Source organism: Eriocheir sinensis, chromosome 42, assembly GCF_024679095.1.
Source record: "Eriocheir sinensis breed Jianghai 21 chromosome 42, ASM2467909v1, whole genome shotgun sequence".
Taxonomy (NCBI): Eukaryota; Metazoa; Arthropoda; class Malacostraca; order Decapoda; family Varunidae; genus Eriocheir; species Eriocheir sinensis.
The window spans coordinates 10684119-10704545 of record NC_066550.1 but is presented as its reverse complement, the minus strand read 5'-3'; the positions used below and the strand labels follow the sequence as shown (position 1 = coordinate 10704545).

The 20427-nt window shown below is 43.8% G+C and overlaps 1 protein-coding gene across 3 annotated transcripts; it reads right to left on the bottom strand.

The window, feature by feature from the left end:
• Positions 1 to 528: 528 nt before the first annotated feature.
• Positions 529 to 19129, bottom strand: LOC127009999 (Golgi apparatus protein 1-like). 3 transcript variants are annotated; one of them, XM_050883697.1, is made up of 20 exons: positions 18833 to 19129; positions 17296 to 17334; positions 16751 to 16912; positions 16024 to 16313; positions 15374 to 15533; positions 13835 to 14018; positions 12932 to 13167; positions 12367 to 12488; positions 11729 to 12011; positions 10670 to 10839; positions 7762 to 7870; positions 7461 to 7625; positions 6567 to 6664; positions 5791 to 5998; positions 4838 to 5023; positions 3172 to 3375; positions 2337 to 2456; positions 1723 to 1936; positions 1033 to 1139; positions 529 to 918 (listed from the first exon to the last, which is right to left on the bottom strand). In XM_050883697.1, the coding sequence occupies exons 1-20, from the start codon at positions 19049 to 19051 to the stop codon at positions 754 to 756; spliced, it is 3441 nt and encodes a 1146-aa protein (XP_050739654.1). In that variant the 5' UTR covers positions 19052 to 19129; the 3' UTR covers positions 529 to 753. The 3 variants fall into 3 exon arrangements, with proteins under 3 accessions (XP_050739654.1, XP_050739656.1, XP_050739655.1); XM_050883699.1 differs by lacking the exon at positions 18833 to 19129 and adding an exon at positions 18671 to 18731; XM_050883698.1 differs by lacking the exon at positions 18833 to 19129 and adding an exon at positions 18511 to 18579.
• Between the last annotated feature and the right edge of the window lie 1298 nt (positions 19130 to 20427).

Below are 20427 nucleotides of genomic sequence, written 5' to 3'. Positions count from 1 at the left end.
TAGCTAAAGAAAAGGAACGGAGAGGAAGAAAAAATAAGAGAAAAGTCGAAAAAAAAAAACAGAAGCAAAGAAGAAAGTATTAAAAAGAAATGTTGAGGAAAGGAAGGAGGAAGAAACGAAGAGAAAGAGAAAGTAAAAAGGAAAAGTTATGAAAAGGGAGAAGGAAAAATGTGATGAAAAGGTTTGAGAGAAAGGAGAATGAAAAGCAAAACTACAAAGGAAGGAAATAAAGGAGAATAAGGAAAAAAAAAAGTGTTACAAAATTATGAAGAAGTTACAAAAAAGAAATAATGTAAAAAAAAAAAGAAAGAGAAGGGAAACTGCGAAGGAAGGAAAGGAGGGAAAGTTTAAGGGAAAAAAAAGTGAGTTATGAAGTTATGAAGAAGGAAAACTGTGAGAAAAAAGGAGAAGGGAAACTACAAATGAAGGAAGGGAGGAAGAGAAAGTTTAAGAAAAAAAGAAAGTGTTACGAAATTATGAAGAAAAGTTACAAAAAAGTAAAAAGTAAAAAAAAAAATAAAAAAAAGAGAAGGGAAACTACAAATGAAGGAAGGGAGGAAGAGAAAGTTTAAGAAAAAAAGAGTGTTACGAAATTATGAAGAAAAGTTGCGAAAAAAGAAGGAAAAATGTAAAAAAAAAGGGAAACTGAACGAAGGGAGAGAAAGTTAAAGGAAAAAAAAGAAGGGAAACTACAAACGAAGGAGGGGAGGGAGAGAAAGTTTAAGAAAAAAAAAATTGGGCACCCGGCAACTTTTATCTGTCCTTGAGGAACTTGGTGCGCTTCGTGACGCGGCCGCAGAACAGACCACCGAAGAAGATGGCGCCCAGCAGCATCACCAGCACCAGGAGGAGGTACGTGCGCTCCGACGACGCATTGACGTGCCGCACCAGGTCGCTGACGGACCCAATGTTGGTCATCTGAAGGACGGGAGAGAGAACGGAAAAAAAGGTCAAAAAACGGAAAAAAAAAAAATGTGAATGGGGATTTGAAGGATGATATACAACAACTGCACTCTCTTTCCTCTCTCTCACCTTGATAGCGGCACTGTACATCTCCTGCCTCTTCCGCAGTGCCTCGCGACACTCCGCTTTGAGGCCCTGGGGGTTGCGCTCCAGTACGTCAAGCAGGCAGGAGAAATCTGGAGGAGAGACGGCTGGGTGAGGCTGAGAAGGAGGTGGAGGAGAGAGAAGAGAGAAAGAAATATGAGGAGGAGGAAGAGAAGGAGAGAACATAATAGGATGGAAAAAAGTTGGAAAGTTTCGTATAGTCGGCGCAACATCTGTGGTCATATGCCGGAGAGAAACAGAAGGGGAAGGAATTATAGGAAAAGGGAACAGATCACAGGAGACGGGACACAACCCCCGATTAATACCTGGTACCCATTCACTGCCGGGTGGACAGGGGCGTAGGGTATCAGAAAAGCCATCCAAAATTTTCCACTCCGCCCAGGAATCGAACCCAGGCTCTCTCGGTTGTGAGCCGAGTGTGCTAACCACTGCACCACGAAGCCCCCAGAATGATGGAAGGAATGTAGTAAAAAAGTAAGTGTGGGAAACAACAATGCATGAAAATATAAAACGAGAAAGAAAAAAAAAAAAACTTCAATCATTTACACACAACACAAACACAAACATCCCCTTTTAACCCCTCCCACAACCCCCACACGCACTTACACCCTCCCCTCCCACACACCCTTTCTCCCAATCATCCCCGATACATACGCGTTCCGTCTTCCATGGCCGAGCAGAACTTGTTATCATCCACGCCGCAGACTTGGTTGAGGGCGGGATCGACTGAGATATCCGCCCGCTCTGTCTCGATGACGTGGGCCAGGTGTAGGCGGCACTCCGGGGCACTGAGGCGGTCCTGCTGGAAGGCGAGTTTGAGGCACTCCTCCATGTGATGCTCCATCTCGTCTGGGCACAGGACCTTCATCTGGGGGGGGGGAAGAGGGTCGTGAGATGAGAGAAGGAAGAACTGGAGGGAAATTGAAGTGAGAGGAAAGGAGAGGGAGACAAGGAAGGGAGAGAATAGGGAGGGAAAGTAAAAGGTGGGAGGAGGAAGAGAGAGGAGAAGGAGGGTAGGGATTAAGGAAAAGGATAGAAGGGGTAACAGAGGAGAAGAAAGAAGATAAAGGATGAAGAAAAAGGGCAAATGGAAGAAACGGAAAGGAGAGTGACAGAGATGACAAGGAAGGAGACAGAGAGCAGAAGAAATGAACAATAACCTCTGAAGTAAAAATAAATAAATAAACAAAAAATGAGCTCCCTAATCAACCTTTTCCACCACACGCACTCCCCCCCCCTGCACCTCCACCTCCTCCACCAGCACTCACATCCGTCTTGCACTTGTCCATCAGTATAGGGTCCATCTTGTAGTTGAGGGCGGCGGTGCGAGCGAGGGCCACCACACGGCTTCGGCAGGAGGTGCTTAGCTTGCGGGCGGGAAGCTGCTCCTGTGGGCGGGAAGAATATGAGTAGGAGGAGGAGGAGGAGTAGGAGGAGGAGGAGAGGGAGATAAGTGAGGAGGAGAGGAAGAAATTTGAAGAGAGAAGAGGAGGAAGTGTGGGGAGAAAGAGGAGGAGGAGAGGAAGATAAGTGAGGAGGAGGGAAGAAAGGCAAGAGGGAGGAGGAAGAGGAGGAGGAGGAGAGGAAGAAATGTAAGAAAGAGGAGGAGGAGGAGGAGAGGAAGAAATGGAAGAAAGAGGAGGAGGAGGAGGAGGAGAGGAAGATAAGTGAGGAGGAGGGGAAGAAATTTGAAGAGAGAAGAGGAGAAAGTGTGGGGAGAAAGAGGAGGAGGAGAGGAAGATAAGTGAGGAGGGAAGAAAGGCAAGAGAGAGGAGGAGGAGGAGGAGGAGGAGGAGGAGGAGGAGAGGAAGAAACGGAAGTAAGAGGAGGAGGAGGAGGAGGAGGAGAAGAGGCAGAAACATAAAAAACAAAAAACAAATCAAAAAAGACAAAAATTTAGCCTAGGAAAAAAATTTAACCAAAGAAACAAGAAAATTAAGCAAGGAAACAAAAATTGAACAAAGAAAACAATAACAACAATGAAAAACACTAAAAAACTAACCAAGGAAACAAAAAACTAACAAACTCCTGCAAAACACATTACGAAAAAAAAATAATAAAAATCGTAATCGCAACAAAAAATTAAACACAACAAGCGCCCACCTTCAAGCACTCCGTCAGTAGGCCGTTCAGCTCCGTGCTCGACGTATTCGCTCGGTCGAAAAGGACGCTGCAGAACTTGGCCATGTCGTGTCTGCAAGCCCTCAGGAGTTCCGGGTTGAGGCGCGTGTCGGTTGTCTGTTCCACCAGCCGTCTCATCACCACCAAACGGCAACCACTGTCGAAGTTGGCCATCTCCTTGTTGCTCTGTGGTGGTGATGGTGGTGAGGAGAGATGGTGAAAGATGGTGGATTGTGAGGGGATATGGTGAGTGAGAGAGCAGGAAAAGATAGTGGGGAGTGGGGAGGAGAGATGGTGTTGATGGTGAGGGGAAGGAAAGATTGTGGTGAGTGGGGAGGAGAGATGGTGTTGATGGTGATGGGGAAGAAAGATTGTGGTGAGTGGGGAGGAGAGATGGTGTTGATGGTGATGGGGAAGAAAGATTGTGGTGAGTGGGGAGGAGAGATGGTGTTGATGGTGATGGGGAAGAAAGATTGTGGGGAGTGGGGAGGAGAGATGGTGTTGATGGTGAGGGGGAGGAAAGATTGTGGTGAGTGGGGAGGAGAGATGGTGTTGATGGTGAGGGGGAGGAAAGATTGTGGGGAGTGGGGAGGAGAGATGGTGTTGATGGTGAGGGGGAGGAAAGATTGTGGGGAGTGGGGAGGAAAAATGGTGTTGATGGTGAGGGGGAGGAAAGATTGTGGTGAGTGGGGAGGAGAGATGGTGTTGATGGTGAGGGGGAGGAAAGATTGTGGTGAGTGGGGAGGAAAAATGGTGTTGATGGTGAGGGGGAGGAAAGATTGTGGGGAGTGAGGAGGAAAAATGGTGTTGATGGTGAGGGGGAGGAAAGATTGTGGGGAGTGGGGAGGAGAGATGGTGTTGATGGTGAGGGGGAGGAAAGATTGTGGGGAGTGGGGAGGAGAGATGGTGTTGATGGTGAGGGGGAGGAAAGATTGTGGGGAGTGGGGAGGAAAAATGGTGTTGATGGTGAGGGGGAGGAAAGATTGTGGTGAGTGGGGAGGAAAAATGGTGTTGATGGTGAGGGGGAGGAAAGATTGTGGCGAGTGGGGAGGAGAGATGGTGTTGATGGTGAGGGGGAGGAAAGATTGTGGGGAGTGGGGAGGAAAAATGGTGTTGATGGTGAGGGGGAGGAAAGATCATGGTGAGTGGGGAGGAAAGATGGTGAGGAGTGGGAGGAGAAATGGCGACGGAGGAAAGAGTGTTGAGAATTTTACCATCACTAAGTTGTCTCCTTTGTTGTAAATAAAAAATATAAATAAATAAAAATGCAGGTATGATGATGAGAATTATATGATCACTGCAGGAAAGACAGTGAGGTGCTGAAGAAACAGTGAGGGAGAAACTATTACTGCAAGATATAAACAGCTCCATCTATACCACCGATACCCTGTCCTCACTCTTATGTTTGCGACACGCCTCTCCACCTAAAACTGACCTCTCTTTCGGCTACTCTTTAATTCTTACTTATGTGGGAGCGGCGAGTATCGGGCTTTTTTTTTTAACCCTTTTTGTTGCCCTTGAGCCGTCTCCTTTGTTGAAAAATGAAAAAAAAATGCTTTCTCTGGCATTGATGAAAAAACAGCAATGATTATACCTAAGGACCTAAAAAAAATGAATGACTAAATGCGCGAAAATAAAAATACCGCACCTTGAGACATCCCAGGAGCTTCTCAGACCCCACATCATGGCAGTAACGGTCCACCATCATCCTGCAGGCGGCCATCAGCACCACGTCCGTCCCAGGGTCCTGCAGCTCCTCCTGCTCGCGGACGAACAGCCGACGATGGCAGTCTGCGCTGATGTTGGCACGGTTACGACGAAGACACTCCAGGATCTAGCGGGGGAAGGGGAAGGGGATGAGTGGGGTGTTGACGAGGAGGAGGAGGAGGAGGAGGATGGAGTTGGAGAGGAGATGGTGAGGAAGAAGAGGAAGGGATGGAGTCGGAAAAATGGTGAGAGGAGGAGAAAGAGGAAGAGGAGGAGGAGGAGGAGGAGGAAAGGTGGTGAGGAAGAAGAGGAAGGGATGGAGTTGGAAAAAGGGTGAGAGGAGGAGGAGGAGAAAGTGGAATAGAAGGTGGAGTTGAAAAAGAGGTGGTGGAGAAGAGGAAGAGGAGGTGGAGGAGGAGGAAAAGAGGTAGTGAGGAAGAAGAGGAAGGGATGGAGTTGGAAAAAGGGTGAGAAGAGGAGGAAGAGGAGGAGGAGGAAGTGAAGTTGGTAAATAAGGAAGGGAAAAAAAAGAGGAAAAATAACCTAACAAAACAACAGTAACAAAAATGCAAATAAATTCATCATCTTGCACGAAAAAACTCGGATAAGCCTAAAAAATCATGTAATAAAAAAAACATTCAGCTCCTCACAAATATCTAAAAACAATAACAACAATAATAACACAAAGAAAGATTAACACCAATAAGAACTAACAGAAACCCTCAGCCCTTATAAGCCCTCCCAAACACCCCAATTCTCAGCCTTATAAATGAACCTAAAAATAAAACTAACAAAAAAACAAAATACAGAAACCTCAGCTTGATTAAATCCTCCATTGCACCTCCTATAACACCCCATCACCCCCATACCACAGACAGATCCCCAGACACTCACAGCGCCTCTCCCGAACGGCACATCCTTGCAGAATTTGTCGATGTCCGTGCCGCAGCCGTCCTTCAGCCTTGGGTCGAAACGGATGTTCTCGTGGCGCTGCAGCATCTGTTGGCGCAGCTGTTGGCGGCACGGACGGCTCACCTGGTGCGTGGTGTCCGTCAGTATGGCGTTACGCACCTGTCCGCTCAGGCACTCGATGACGTCTGCCCTGGGGGGGGAAGAGGCGAGGTGATAATGGGGCGTTAATGAGAAAGGGTGGTGCAGGGGAAGTACAAGGACATACAAAAATATATATAATAAATAGATAAAATAAAGCCAGATATCTTTCACTCTATATAATAACAAATAGGAAAAACAAAAACAAAATCTGTTATCTCTAAACACAATGGTTAATATGTAACAAAAAATAAAATTGCAATACAAGATAATAAATAGCAGTAAAATATGAATAATCAGAGTTTAAGTTGCTCTCTATATGAAGAAAAGGCTAGAAAAATATAAAAAAACATCATGACCGAGTTCTTAATTTGACCTTTAAGCACAAGAAACACAAAGTTCACTAAGCATAAGAGACACTAAGTTCTTCCTAATTTGACCTTTAAGCACAAGAAACACAAAGTTCACTAAGCATAAGAGACACTAAGTTCTTCCTAATTCCACCTTTAAGCATAAGAGACACTAAGTTCTCCCTAATTCCACCTTTAAGCATGAGACACAAAGTTCTTCCTAATTCCACCTCTAAGCACAAGGGACAGAAGGGTCAAAGCAGCACGCACTTGTTCCTGGGCTTGGGTTTGCTGCACAGTGATGCCACGTCACCCTGACACGCCTCCTTGAACTTGGGGCTGAACGTGTAGTCTTTCATGGCCAGCAGCTGAGAGGTGGCAACACTCATTATTATTATTATTATTATTATTATTATTATTATTATTATTATTATTATTATTATTGGTGGTGGTGATGGTGTCAGAGTGCTATTTTGTTTGTTTTGTATACGATCTTATTTTTATTTATTTATTTTTTTTTTTTGAGAATTCTGAAATCCTAAAAGATGTTCACTATTTTATCATTGTATTCTTGTATTAGTGTTAGGATGATTTATTTTTATTGCAACTGCTACTACTATTACTACTACTACTACTACTACAAACTATTACTTCTATTTCTACAACTACTATTTTGTATATGATTTTTTTTTTTTCTGAAATGCTAAAAGATGTTCACTATTTTATCATTGTATTCTTGTATTAGTGTTCGTATGATTTATTTTTATTGCAACTACTACTACTACTACTACGAAAAACTATTACTTCTACTGCTACAACCCATTACTATTCCTACCACTACTACTAAAACCTATTATGTACTATTACAAATTACTATTACTCCTACTACTGTATCCTTATCATTGCCCTTGTGAACTTATAGAACCAAAAGTATTAACAAAACTAAGTCTTACTATAACAACTACTACCCTTACCCCTTCTACTACTACTACTACTACTACTACTACTACTACTACTACTACTTCTACTAACTTTTAATATGTCCTTCACCTGTCAAAAGTTGCATTGTGAGAGCGACATATTCTCCTTCATAACACAACTATTACTACAACTACTACTACTTCTACTACTACTACTACTACTACTACTACTACTACGTCTCACCTGGAAGTGCTCAATGACGGACCTACACTTCAACTGTCCCTGCATGGCCTCCACGTTCTTGTGTCGGATCAGGCAGTCCATCAGGCTGTCCCCGGTATCCCCCACCCCATTAGCCCCCGCCCCGCCGCTGCCACTCCTTAGGGATACTGCCGCGTCAGAGCACATCTATGGGGGGGAGGGGGGGAAGAGGGTTAGTGTGAGGTGACAGAAGGATGTGGAAGAGGTGGGCTTTTTTTTTTACACTTTTTGTTGCCCTTGAGCCGTCTCCTTTCTTGTAAAAAATAAAAAATAAAAACACTACCTTGGTGATAGGCCCGGCACAGTGCGTCATGAGGTCAGAGTTGAGGCGCGAGTCCTTGGCTTCCGCTTCCGTGTAGTTGCTGACCACATCCCTGCACTCCTTGCCCAGCCTGCAGAGGGAGGGAGGAGGGGGGGGGTTAGTGGAGGCATGGAGGAAGCACCAGGGAGAGAAAATGGAAGGAATGGAGGGAGGGAGGGAGAGAAAAGGATGGAAAGTGAGGTCATTCTTTGTTGATGTATACCATAAGGTGCTGGCAATCTTGTGTTTGAAGATGCCCTAAACTTAACCTAACCTAACAAAACCTCAAACAGTTACTCAGAAAATTCATATGGTTCCTTACTAATGAGACTTTCTATACAACAAAGTGAGGTCATTCATTGTTGATTTATACCATTAGGTGCTGGCTATCATGTGTTTAAAGATATACCAAACTTAACCTAACCTAACCCCAAACAGTTACTATAGGTCTTGACTTGGAAAATTCATATATGCTTCCTTATTAATGAGACTTTCTATACAACAAAGTGAGGTCATTCATTGTTGATTTATACCATTAGGTGCTGGCTATCATGTGTATGAAGATACCCTAAACTTAACCTAACCTAACAAAACCCCAAACAGTCACTATAGGTCTTGACTCAGAAAATTCATATATGCTTCCTTACTAATGAGACATTCTATACAACAAAGTGAGGTCATTCTTTGTTGATTTATACCATTAGGTGCTGGCTATCATGTGTTTAAAGATATACCAAACTTAACCTAACCTAACCCCAAACAGTTACTATAGGTCTTGACTTGAAAAATTCATATATGCTTCCTTACTAGTGAGACTTTCTATACAACAAAGTGAGGTCATTCATTGTTGATTTATACCATTAGGTGCTGGCTATCATGTGTATGAAGATACCCTAAACTTAACCTAACCTAACAAAACCCCAAACAGTCACTATAGGTCTTGACTCAGAAAATTCATATATGCTTCCTTACTAATGAGACATTCTATACAACAAAGTGAGGTCATTCTTTGTTGATTTATACCATTAGGTGCTGGCTATCATGTGTTTAAAGATATACCAAACTTAACCTAACCTAACCCCAAACAGTTACTATAGGTCTTGACTTGAAAAATTCATATATGCTTCCTTACTAGTGAGACTTTCTATACAACAAAGTGAGGTAATTCATTGTTGATTTATACCATTAGGTGCTGGCTATCATGTGTATGAAGATTCCCTAAACTTAACCTAACCTAACAAAACCCCAAACAGTCACTATAGGTCTTGACTCAGAAAATTCATATATGCTTCCTTACTAATGAGACATTCTATACAACAAAGTGAGGTCATTCATTGTTGATTTATACCATTAGGTGCTGGCTATCATGTGTTTAAAGATATACCAAACTTAACCTAATCTAACCCCAAACAGTCACTATAGGTCTTGACTTGAAAAATTCATATATGCTTCCTTACTAGTGAGACATTCTATACAACAAAGTGAGGTCATTCATTGTTGATTTAAACCATTAGGTGCTGGCTATCATGTGTATGAAGATACCCTAAACTTAACCTAACCTAACAAAACCCCAAACAGTCACTATAGGTCTTGACTCAGAAAATTCATATATGCTTCCTTACTAATAAGACATTCTATACAACAAAGTGAGGTCATTCTTTGTTGATTCATACCATTAGGTGCTGGCTATCATGTGTTTAAAGATATACCAAACTTAACCTAACCTAACCCCAAACAGTTACTATAGGTCTTGACTTGAAAAATTCATATATGCTTCCTTACTAGTGAGACTTTCTATACAACAAAGTGAGGTAATTCATTGTTGATTTATACCATTAGGTGCTGGCTATCATGTGTATGAAGATACCCTAAACTTAACCTAACCTAACAAAACCCCAAACAGTCACTATAGGTCTTGACTCAGAAAATTCATATATGCTTCCTTACTAATGAGACATTCTATACAACAAAGTGAGGTCATTCTTTGTTGATTTATACCATTAGGTGCTGGCTATCATGTGTTTAAAGATATACCAAACTTAACCTAACCTAACCCCAAACAGTTACTATAGGTCTTGACTTGAAAAATTCATATATGCTTCCTTACTAGTGAGACTTTCTATACAACAAAGTGAGGTCATTCATTGTTGATTTATACCATTAGGTGCTGGCTATCATGTGTATGAAGATACCCTAAACTTAACCTAACCTAACAAAACCCCAAACAGTCACTATAGGTCTTGACTCAGAAAATTCATACATGCTTCCTTACTAATGAGACATTCTATACAACTTTGTGAGGTCATTCTTTGTTGATTTATACCATTAGGTGCTGGCTATCATGTGTTTAAAGATATACCAAACTTAACCTAACCTAACCCCAAACAGTCACTATAGGTCTTGACTTGAAAAATTCATATATGCTTCCTTACTAGTGAGACATTCTATACAACAAAGTGAGGTCATTCTTTGTTGATTTATACCATTAGGTGCTGGCTATCATGTGTATGAAGATACCCTAAACTTAACCTAACCTAACAAAACCCCAAACAGTCACTATAGGTCTTGACTCAGAAAATTCATATATGCTTCCTTACTAGTGAGACTTTCTATACAACAAAGTGAGGTCATTCATTGTTGATTTATACCATTAGGTGCTGGCTATCATGTGTTTGAAGATACCTAAACTACTAATGAGATGAGACTTTCTATACAACAAAGTGAGGTCATTCTTTGTTGATTCATACCATTAGGTGCTGGCTATCATGTGTTTAAAGACAGCCTAAACTTAACCTAACCTAACAAAACCCCAAACAGTTACTACGGGTCTACCTCCTTGGCCACAAAAATAAATAAATCAACAAACAAACAAACATCAATGCCTCCTCACTTGTCCAGGTTTTCTTGCAGGCAGGCCATCTCCTCCCGCGGGCCGGTGTCCTGGGAGCACATGTGGGCCAGGTGATCCATGCAGGCCATCTCAATGTCCGGGTGCAGGTCCACAAAGGCCGCTCGCTCGTGCATCACCCGCTGGACCTCCTGGCCACACAGCGGGGTGAGCTGCGGGGGGAGAAAAGGGTGAGTGAGGAAGTAAGAGATGGTGGGGGAAGAAGGAATGGATAGAAGAAAAGGGTGTGAGAAAGTAAAGGATGTTGGGTGAAGAAGGAACGGATGGAAGAAAAGGGAGAGTGAGGAAGTAAAAGGTGATGGGAGAAGGAACGGATGGGTGAAGAAGGGGAGGAATGAAAGAAAATGGAACACAAATAATCATACCGAACATACCCTCTTCCTGCGTCGCTCTGCCTCTCAACACAAGCTCTAAGCAACACAAATATAAAGAGAAGAAACACTACTAACTCTGCAACACTAACTCTGCAACACTAACTCTGCAACACTAACTCTGCAACACTAACTCTGCAACACTAACTCTGAAACACTAACTCTGCTACACTAACTCTGAAACACTAACTCTGAAACAATAACTCTAAAACAATAACTCTAAAACACTAACTCTGAAACACTAACTCTAAAACACTAACTCTGAAACACAAATTGAGAAGGTAAAGGAAGATGAAAGAGGGAGCATGTCGGTGAGAGGGGAGGAAGGAAGGTGAGGGAGAGGAGGAGGGGGAGATCACGAGTGAGGGAGAAGTTGGAGGGAATGAGATGGGGGAGACAAATGAACCTTACAAAAAGACATTAAGAAATCTCGTAAAATCATCACTTGGCAATGAACTTAAAACGGAAAGACAAGAAAGGAAAGTGGCTTCAGGCCTCCACCGAAATAGAAAGGGTAGAGGAAAATAAATAATAGAAGATGGAAACAGAATAGAAATAGAAGAAACAAAAGATAAAGAAAATAGCGAGTGAAATGAATCATCCACAAAAAATAAATAAATAAAACAAAATAAATAATGAACAAAAAACAACAGTGACCCCTTCCACCCACCCTCAACTCGGCCGTGGGGTGGTAGACATATCGGAAGAGGCACGGGAGGACTTGTGCGGCCCCGGACGAGATAGCATTTCCCGAATTTCCCGAGCCGTCCACGATCTCCGCCCAGTTCTTTTTGGCGTTGCAGAGTCGCGTGGCGTCGGAGAGGCAAGCAGAGTGTAGCTGGGGGTCAAGCTTCCAGTCCCTCGACACAAAGTACTGTATCTCAAGCAGGGCCGCCTCACACTCTTGCGGCATCTCAGGGGAGTCCAGGTGACGCATCAGGCAACGCATTACCCTGGGGGACAGAGGGAGTGGGTGAGTGAAGGAAGGAGTGAAGGAAGGGTTTAGGGAAGGAATGGGTGAGGGAAAGGGTGGAGGAAGGGAAGGGGTGGAGGGAGGGAAGGAGGGAAAGAAGAAAGGGAGAGAGGGAGGGGGTGAGACAGCAAATGAAGGAGTGAAGAAGCAAGAGAGTGAGGGGCAAGGTAAGTGTGGAAGGTGAAGGAGAAATAAAGGAAGAAAGTAAACGATTGAGGGAATAAAGAAAAGGTCTGAGATGGTATTAAAGGAAAAAACAAAGCAGGTATTTTTTTCCTTTACCGCAAAAAATTCAAAATGTACACACACACACACACACACACACACACACATACCTGGCGTTCCCCCCCTTGAGGTCCCGGCAGGAGGTCTCTACGACGCGATGACAGGCCTCGTGCAGCACTGGGTCTACGCGCCAGTCCTCCCCAGCGTCTGTCTCCTTCACAACCTTCTCCAGCTGTGAGTGAGGAGAGAGAGAGAGAAGAGAGTTAGTGTGTGGGTGTGTTGGTATCTCCTTCTCCTTCTCTGTCTCCATTGGTTCCTACAGCTATGAGGCAAAGAGAAGTGTGTTAGTATTATTTCTTATTTATCTCTTTAACTGTTTGTGTGTAAGGAGGAAGAATGTGACTGTTAGTATTATCATATTGTTTATTTCTCCCTCACACTTTCCCCTTCTTCCTCTTTCCTTCTTATCCACTAATTCTTCCCCATTCACTCCTCTCCCTTCCTTCCCCTCTCCCTGTCTTCCTCATTGCCTCCCTCCTTCCTTCCCATTCACTTATCTCCCTTCCTTCCTCCCTCACCTATCCCTATTCACTCATTTCCCCTCCTCATCTCTTCCCATTCTGCCCTCACCCGCCCACCCCTTCCCTCCCTCACCACCCATCCCCACACACCCACCTCTCTCCTGCACTCATCCGTCACCCTCTTCCTCATCTTGTGGGAGCGTGCGTGCTTCATGAGGCAGTGCAGTGTGCGGCCGCCCCCCTCGCCCCCCCCGCCCTGGCCGCTGTGGCAGAACTGTTCAAGCTCCACCCGGCAGGCCAGCATCAGGTCCGGCGACAGCTTGAAGTCCTCGAGGAGTTGACGGCGGTGTGCCAGCATCTCCTCGCGGCAAGACCCGTCGATGTTGGCGCCTGGAGGAGAGTTAGAGGGAGTAGATTTTTTTTTTTTTTTTTTTTTTTTTACATTAAAGGATGCGGCTCAAGGGGCAACAAATAGAGTAAAAAAAAAAAAGCCTGCTATTCGCCGCACCATTATTGTTATTTTTTTCTTTTACAGTAACGGAAGCAGCTCATGGGAGGGCAACATAGACAGAAAACAGAAATGCCCAGTAATTCAGAATGTTTAGAATCAGTTATGTTCTATATTTGTACAAAGTGTTATGTAAGTTGCATTTGTTTTTCTTTTCTTTTCTTTTTTACAGTAATGAAAGCTGCTCAAAAGTAACAAAAACAAAAGACAGATATGCCCAATGATTTAGAATGTGTTATGTTGCTTATATACATACTAAGTGTCATTGGTTTATATGGGTTGGTTAGGCTGTTTTTAATGCCTGTTTACTTAACCCGGTAGCAGCGGGGATCATGTTTCTTAATGGTCCCTCTAAGCGAGAAAAATGAGAAAAAATCACCCCTCACATAAACCATTTCATAATATATATCAAAGCATTTGTGATCAGTTTATGTATCATCTATTTAGGGGGGTTAAAATCATGGCACAAATTTGGCCCGTCGCTGCTACCGGGTTAAACCTTCTTACGTCACCTATCAATACCCTCCTCATCGACCTCCCTCTCCTCACCTTGCTTGAGTGCATTCTCCAGACACAGCAGGATCTTGGACAGCTTGACGTCGTGGGCATCGTTGGAGCTCCCCTTCCTGCATGAGTGTTCCTGTATGGCGCTGCGACAAGCCCTCACGATGCCCTTGTTCACCCGGTAGTCCTGCACTGTGAGTTTCTGCCGTCGGGAGAGCTGGTCAGCACACTGTGAAGGGAGAAAGGAGGGGGAGAGGGTATAATTAACCCGAGAATGTCGGCAGACCCTTTTCAGGGCTTTCACGAGTCGCAGCTGTGGTACGGTGGACCCTAAAAAGGGCTCGCCATAAAACACCTAATTCAAGCTAATTGTAGGCGTTGGTGGCATAGCGCAACCCACCATGAATGCCCTGGGTCATTGTGGTGGGTGAGTGAACTTGAGGTGGGCTTTTTTGTCATAGGTGGTGCTGTAAGGTCATGGCAGATTGAATTAGCTATCCATACAGTAATCACTTGTCAAATTCTCTATAGTAGACAACAGGGACTCTCGGCTAGATGCCACGCGTCACGAGACTGTTTATTTTGTAACAAACACTACCCACAAAGAATGGAGTTTGAGTAAAAGTAAATATTTTTAATGGCTTTATGGTTATGAGAGGAGCACTCTGATGTACGTTCCATGCTCTTTTCTTAGTCACAAAATGCAGTGTAATTTTGTCGTTTCTCGGCCACTTCTCGGCTTTCCCATAGCCAAAGCCCACGGGTTAAGGGGGAGGGAGAGGGGGGCTACGTTATGGTGGGTGTGAGGGTACGGGAGAGAGAGGAAGAGGGAAAGGGAGGGATGTGAGTGGTGTCTGTGTGTGTGTGTGTGTGTGTGTGTGTGTGTGTGTGTAGAGTTGTAATTAAATACTGAATTGAGTGGATGAGTGAGGAGTTAGAAAAAGAGCAAATAAGATCATAGGGGAAAATAAATAGAAAGCTGGAAATTAAAGAGAGAGAACTAGAGAAAGAAAATAAGTCTAATAAGATAAGGAGTAATAATCAGAGAAGAGAGATTGAGAGAAAGGAAGGGAGAAAGGGTAGATATAGATGTATGTAAGGAATGAGAATAGAAAGAAGAATATGGAAACAAGAGAGAAAGAGAGACACAGGGAAGGAAAATAAGGAGTAACAATAAAACAAAACAGAGAGAGAGAGAGAGAAAGGAGTAAATATGTGTGTAAGAAATAAGAATAAATAATAAGAGAGAAACAGGACAGAACATGAAGAAAAATGGGGTTAGGAGTAATAATAATAATAATAATAATAATAATAATAATAATAATAATAATAATAATAATAATAATAATAATGAGATAGAAAAAGGGATAAAAAAAAAAATACAGATAGAGAGAGAGAAAGGAGTAAATATGTGTGTAAGGAGTAAGAATAAATAATAACAGAGAAACAGGAGATAGCATGAAGAAAAATGGGGTTAGGAGTGATAGAAAAACGGATAAAAAAATATAAAAAAACACACTCCACCCATTTAACCCTCCCCCTACTAACCCCTCCACCCCCCAACCTACTTTCCTGTCCACTCACCTCCTTGCTCATGCCGCGGTCAGTCTTGTGCTTAATGAGACACTTGTACACACGCCCCTCGCCAGACCGCACCTTCTCACAGAATTTCTCGCGGTCATCCCGGCAGGCGAAGAACAGAGGCCGGTCCAGGTGGAAGTCATCTGATTGGAGCTCTGCCAGTCTAGGGGGGTGAGGGGTGGGAGGGAAGAGTGTAGGGGTGTAAGGGAGATGGAAGAGTGATGATAGACAGTGTAGGGGTGTAGAAAGGAGATGGAGAGTGTGGTGAAGGATAGAGAAATTGTGTGTAGGGTGGGAGAGAGGGAGGAAGACCTAGTTATTAAATGATTACTTCAGTCTTAATATCATCTTCAGTCTTCATTACTGTCTCTCCATTTTTAAGCATAGGTTCTGATTCTATGTTACAGGGGAGTATGGAGTTCTGAGTTGAGTAAAGGATTGTAGTAAGGTGTTCGATCTCATATTTCACCCTTACCCACACCCTTAGACACACATATCCACCCTAACACACACCCTTACCCACCCTAACAATTTTCCTCTTTCAAATATAAGCTCTCTCCTTCCTTCTCTCTCTCTCTCTCTCACACAAACCTATCCACCCTTACACCCCAATCACCCCACCCTTATCCCTCCCTTTACCACCCCTTACCCACCTCAGGATCTGTTTATGACACGCCTCCTCCAACTCCCCCGCGTGAAGAGACAGACACTCAATCGTAGCGCCCTGGGAGTGGACGTAGCGTGGGGGGGCAGGCTCCTCCTCCTCGTCCCCTCCGGCTCCCCCTGATCGCGCCCCTCGCCCCCCGCCACCCGTCCCCTCCACGCGGCCACACTTGAACTTTTGTATCTCAGTCTGGCAGTCCTCCACCATGTGCTTGACGTATCGGAAGTCACTGAAGACGATGGCGGCGAGGCGAAGAAGGTATTGACGGCAGCGCTCGTTCTGGGAGTGGTGAGGGAAGTGGTGATGGTGAGGGTGGTGGTGATGGTGAAGATAGGTTAGTGGTACATATATACACATACATTTTTTCCTCCGTCTTCCAGTCTCCCTTCAACACCCTCTTCTTCTCCCACTTCTCTCTCCTACAGTCACCTTCATCACTATCCTTCTCTCCTACATACTCTACTTCCTTCTCTCCTTTCCTCTCCTACATATACTCTCTCTTTCACTCCTTCCTCTATCCTTCCCTGCCCTTCTTTCTTCAGCATACATCTTCTCTCCTTCCTCTCTCTTTCATACACCTTTTCTTCCTCTCTTTCCTTCTCCTCACTCCTTCCTCCAGCATACATCTTCTCTCCTTCCTCTCTCTTCCATACACCTTTTCTTCCTCTCTTTCCTCCTCCTCCTCCTCCTCACTCCTTCCTCCCTCCTCTGCCCACCTTGATCTGGTTCAGCTTGTCAATCATGCAGGATATGGTGTGGCCGGGCTGTGTGCCGGGTCGACAGTCCTCATACTCGTTCAGCTCATCCTCGCACACGCCCTTGGCCAGCTCCTCTATCCTCCCGCTGCGAGTCAGGTTCATCTTGTAGGTCCATAGCATCTGAAGGGGAGGAAGGAAGGTCAGGGTGTGTTAGGTTGGGTTGGATTAAAGGGTGTGTTAGGTTGGGTTGGGTTAAAGGGTAAGGTAATGGGGAGGAAGAAAGGGTTAGCACAGGTTGTGTTGGGTAAGGAGTAGGGTTGGGTGACGGCAAACCACTAACGGAAGGCAGAAAAAAGAAAGGAAAAGGAAAAAGAAAAGAGAAAGGATACAAATCTATAACTAGTATCCCCATTATAAAGGAGGATTAAAAGTTGTAGAGAGACAGAAAAAAATATAGATGAAAAGAAGAAAAATGTATTCACTCATACTTTTAATATACAGTCAACTCAGCACCTATGGATGTTACTGTGTTATCAATTGTACATAAATACTGAACAACTTACGTGGTTACACTTGTCGCTGATGACGTCCTGCAGATCCCTCTGAAAGGTGGGCAGGTAAGAGTCAGGTGAGTTAAGAAACAAAACAATCCATTTTCAACATCTCCATGCATACCCTCATGAAGGCAAGATCTTAAGTAATACATTTACATTACTGAGGCAATGTTACAAAACAGGCACCTGTCAATCAATGGGCAGGATACATCAATAAAGAACATTAAATGAGATGCCTGATTATAATAAGAGGTCAATGAAGATATGTACCTCATGAATATCAAGCTGGCCACAGGAGCCACTGTGATAGGGACATTAAAAAAATAATAACCATAATATGTCGACATCAATTGAGTAAAGACTGGTATTATTAAAATCATTATCTCATTTCCTGCTTCACAAACAGCTCTTCTGTTGTCATTTATGTATTCAACAAACCTTAAAATCTCAAGGAAAACCATAAGAAAGAGTGGAGTAATGAAGGCAAGTGTGGAGATAACCATGACGTGTGAGGTGACCCGCGCGGCTGAGGGCGGCGGGGCAGCCCAGAATGTTCCACAGCAGCCACACCCTGCAGCTTGCCACAGTGACAGGAATGTTGTAGCTCTTACTTATAGGGGGCTTTTCTCCACTTGACCCCTTCTAAAGGTCACTAATAGAGAGGTGCATGTATATATATACCGTATATATGTATACCATTTACTGTTGATGAGGTTTCAGGCCTCGCTCCACTGCTGTATAACTTCCAATCAGGGTGATGTGCCCCTTCGACCCTCTAGTTTCTATGTATCGCTGCACTGGGCATGAAGGTCATTATTTTTTTGCACAACAAGTGAAGGCTCATAACACACAAATGAGGTAAAAAGTGGAAAAAGATCAAAAAGAGGAAGCGGCAATACTGTACCCCCTTCCCTCACCCCCCCCTCGCCCCTCAGGCACTCCAGCACGGCGAGGGCATGAAGGTCATTATTCTTTTGCACAACAAGTGAAGGCTCATAACACACAAATGAACTAAAAGGTGGGAAGAGGTCAAAAAGAGGAAACGGCAATACTGTACCCCCTTCCCTCACCCCTCAGACACTCCAGCACGGCGAAGTTGTTGCAGTGGGCATGAAGGTCATTATTCTTTTGCACAACAAGTGAAGGCTCATAACACACAAATGAACTAAAAAGTGGAAAAAGGTAAAAATGAGGAAGCGGCAATACTGTACCCCCTTCCCTCACCCTCTGGTCCTGCAAGCACTCCAGCACGGCGAGGGCATGAAGGTCATTATTCATTGCACAACAAGTGAAGGCTCATAACACACAAATGAACTAAAAACTGGAAGAAAAAGATCAGATAGAGGAAATGGCAATACTTTAACTAAACCCCCGCGGCCCTCACCCTCTGGTCCTGCAAGCACTCCAGCACGGCGAAGTTGTTCCACTGGGCATGAAGTTAATTGCACAAGTGAAGGCTCATAACACACAAATGAAGTAAAAACTGGAGGAAAAAGATCAGATAGAGGAAATGGCAATACTTTAACTAAACCCCCGCGGCCCTCACCCTCTGGTCCTGCAAGCACTCCAGCACGGCGAAGTTGCTCCTGAGGTCGTCCTTGCAGTGGGCGTGCACGTCCTCGCGGCAGTCCTCCTCCTCGGCCAGCCTCACCACGCTCGTTTTGGCCCCCGGACCCGCCCCAGACCCCGCCCCCGCCGCCATACCCACGCCCAACAAACACACGCACGCCCACGCCCACGCCCGTCCGCCCATCACGTGCTGCATCGCCGGAAAACGGAATACGGATAAAGTTTTCCACGGGTGTTAGTCTTCCATCCCTCCCCGGTGTGCTGTGGTGCTCGCTTACTCTCCGGGGCACTCCCTCCCTCCCCTCACCTGTATTTTTCCACTTTCCGGCCCATAACTATCTTGAAAACTATCTATAATATTTTTTTCCAACGCTAAATTTAATGAGAGATAGTTACCTGTGTGGGTATGACTGTTCTGGGTCTGAAATGTTCTTTAAACCTGTATTTTATCTGTATTTTTCCACTTTCCGGCCCATAACTATCAGGAAAACTATCTATAATCATTTTTTCCAACGCTAAGTTTAATGAGAGATAGTTATAACTGTGTGTATATGGCTGTTCTAGGTCTGAAATGTTCTTTAAACCTGTATTTTATCTGTATTTTTCCACTTTCCGGCCCATAACTATCAGGAAAACTATCTATAATCATTTTTTCCAACGCTAAGTTTAATGAGAGATAGTTAACTGTCTGGGTATGACTGTTCTGGGTCTGAAATGTTCTTTAAACCTGTATTTTTCCACTTTCCGGCCCATAACTATCAGGAAAACTATCTATAATATTTTTTTCCAACGCTAAGTTTAATGAGAGATAGTTACCTGTGTGGGTATGACTGTTCTGGGTCTGAAATGTTCTTTAAACCTGTATTTTATCTGTATTTTTCCACTTTCCGGCCCATAACTATCAGGAAAACTATCTATAATATTTTTTTCCAACGCTTAATTTAATGAGAGATAGTTAACTGTCTGGGTATGACTGTTCTGGGTCTGAAATGTTCTTTAAACCTGTATTTTATCTGTATTTTTCCACTTTCCGGCCCATAACTATCTTGAAAACTATCTATAATCATTTTTTCCAACGCTAAGTTTAATGAGAGATAGTTAACTGTGTGTATATGGCTGTTCTGGGTCTGAAATGTTCTTTAAACCTGTATTTTATCTGTATTTTTCCACTTTCCGGCCCATAACTATCTTGAAAACTATCTATAATATTTTTTTCCAACGCTAAGTTTAATGAGAGATAGTTAACTGTCTGGGTATGACTGTTCTGGGTCTGAAATGTTCTTTAAACCTGTATTTTTCCACTTTCCGGCCTATAACTATCATGAAAACTATCTATAAGTTTAATGAGAGATATTATAACTATCACAAAATCACATCAATAATATTTTTTTAACTCTAACTTAATTGCATAGCGTTACTGATGAGGGTAATAGTCTTGAGTACGATAACATGATGACGTTGTGTGGTGAGAGCAGGGAAGGTCTTGCATATCTATTTGTACTTCTTTTCTCATTCCTGTCGAGCCTGAGTGACGTGACGGTGCTGTAGAGTGGCGTAAAAGACCGTAGCGTA

What these genes read in the sequence shown, in the direction of transcription:
- LOC127009999 (XM_050883697.1), bottom strand. Translation starts at nt 19,051, where the DNA reads ATGCAGCACGTGATGGGCGGACGGGCGTGGGCGTGGGCGTGCGTGTGT. An exon ending in TCAGCGACAAGTGTAACCAC is followed by an intron (nt 16,913 to 17,295) that starts GTAAGTTGTTCA and finishes CCTCCCCTTCAG; the next exon opens with ATGCTATGGACCTACAAGAT. An exon ending in GGAGAATGCACTCAAGCAAG is followed by an intron (nt 13,168 to 13,834) that starts GTGAGGAGAGGG and finishes ACTCTCCTCCAG; the next exon opens with GCGCCAACATCGACGGGTCT.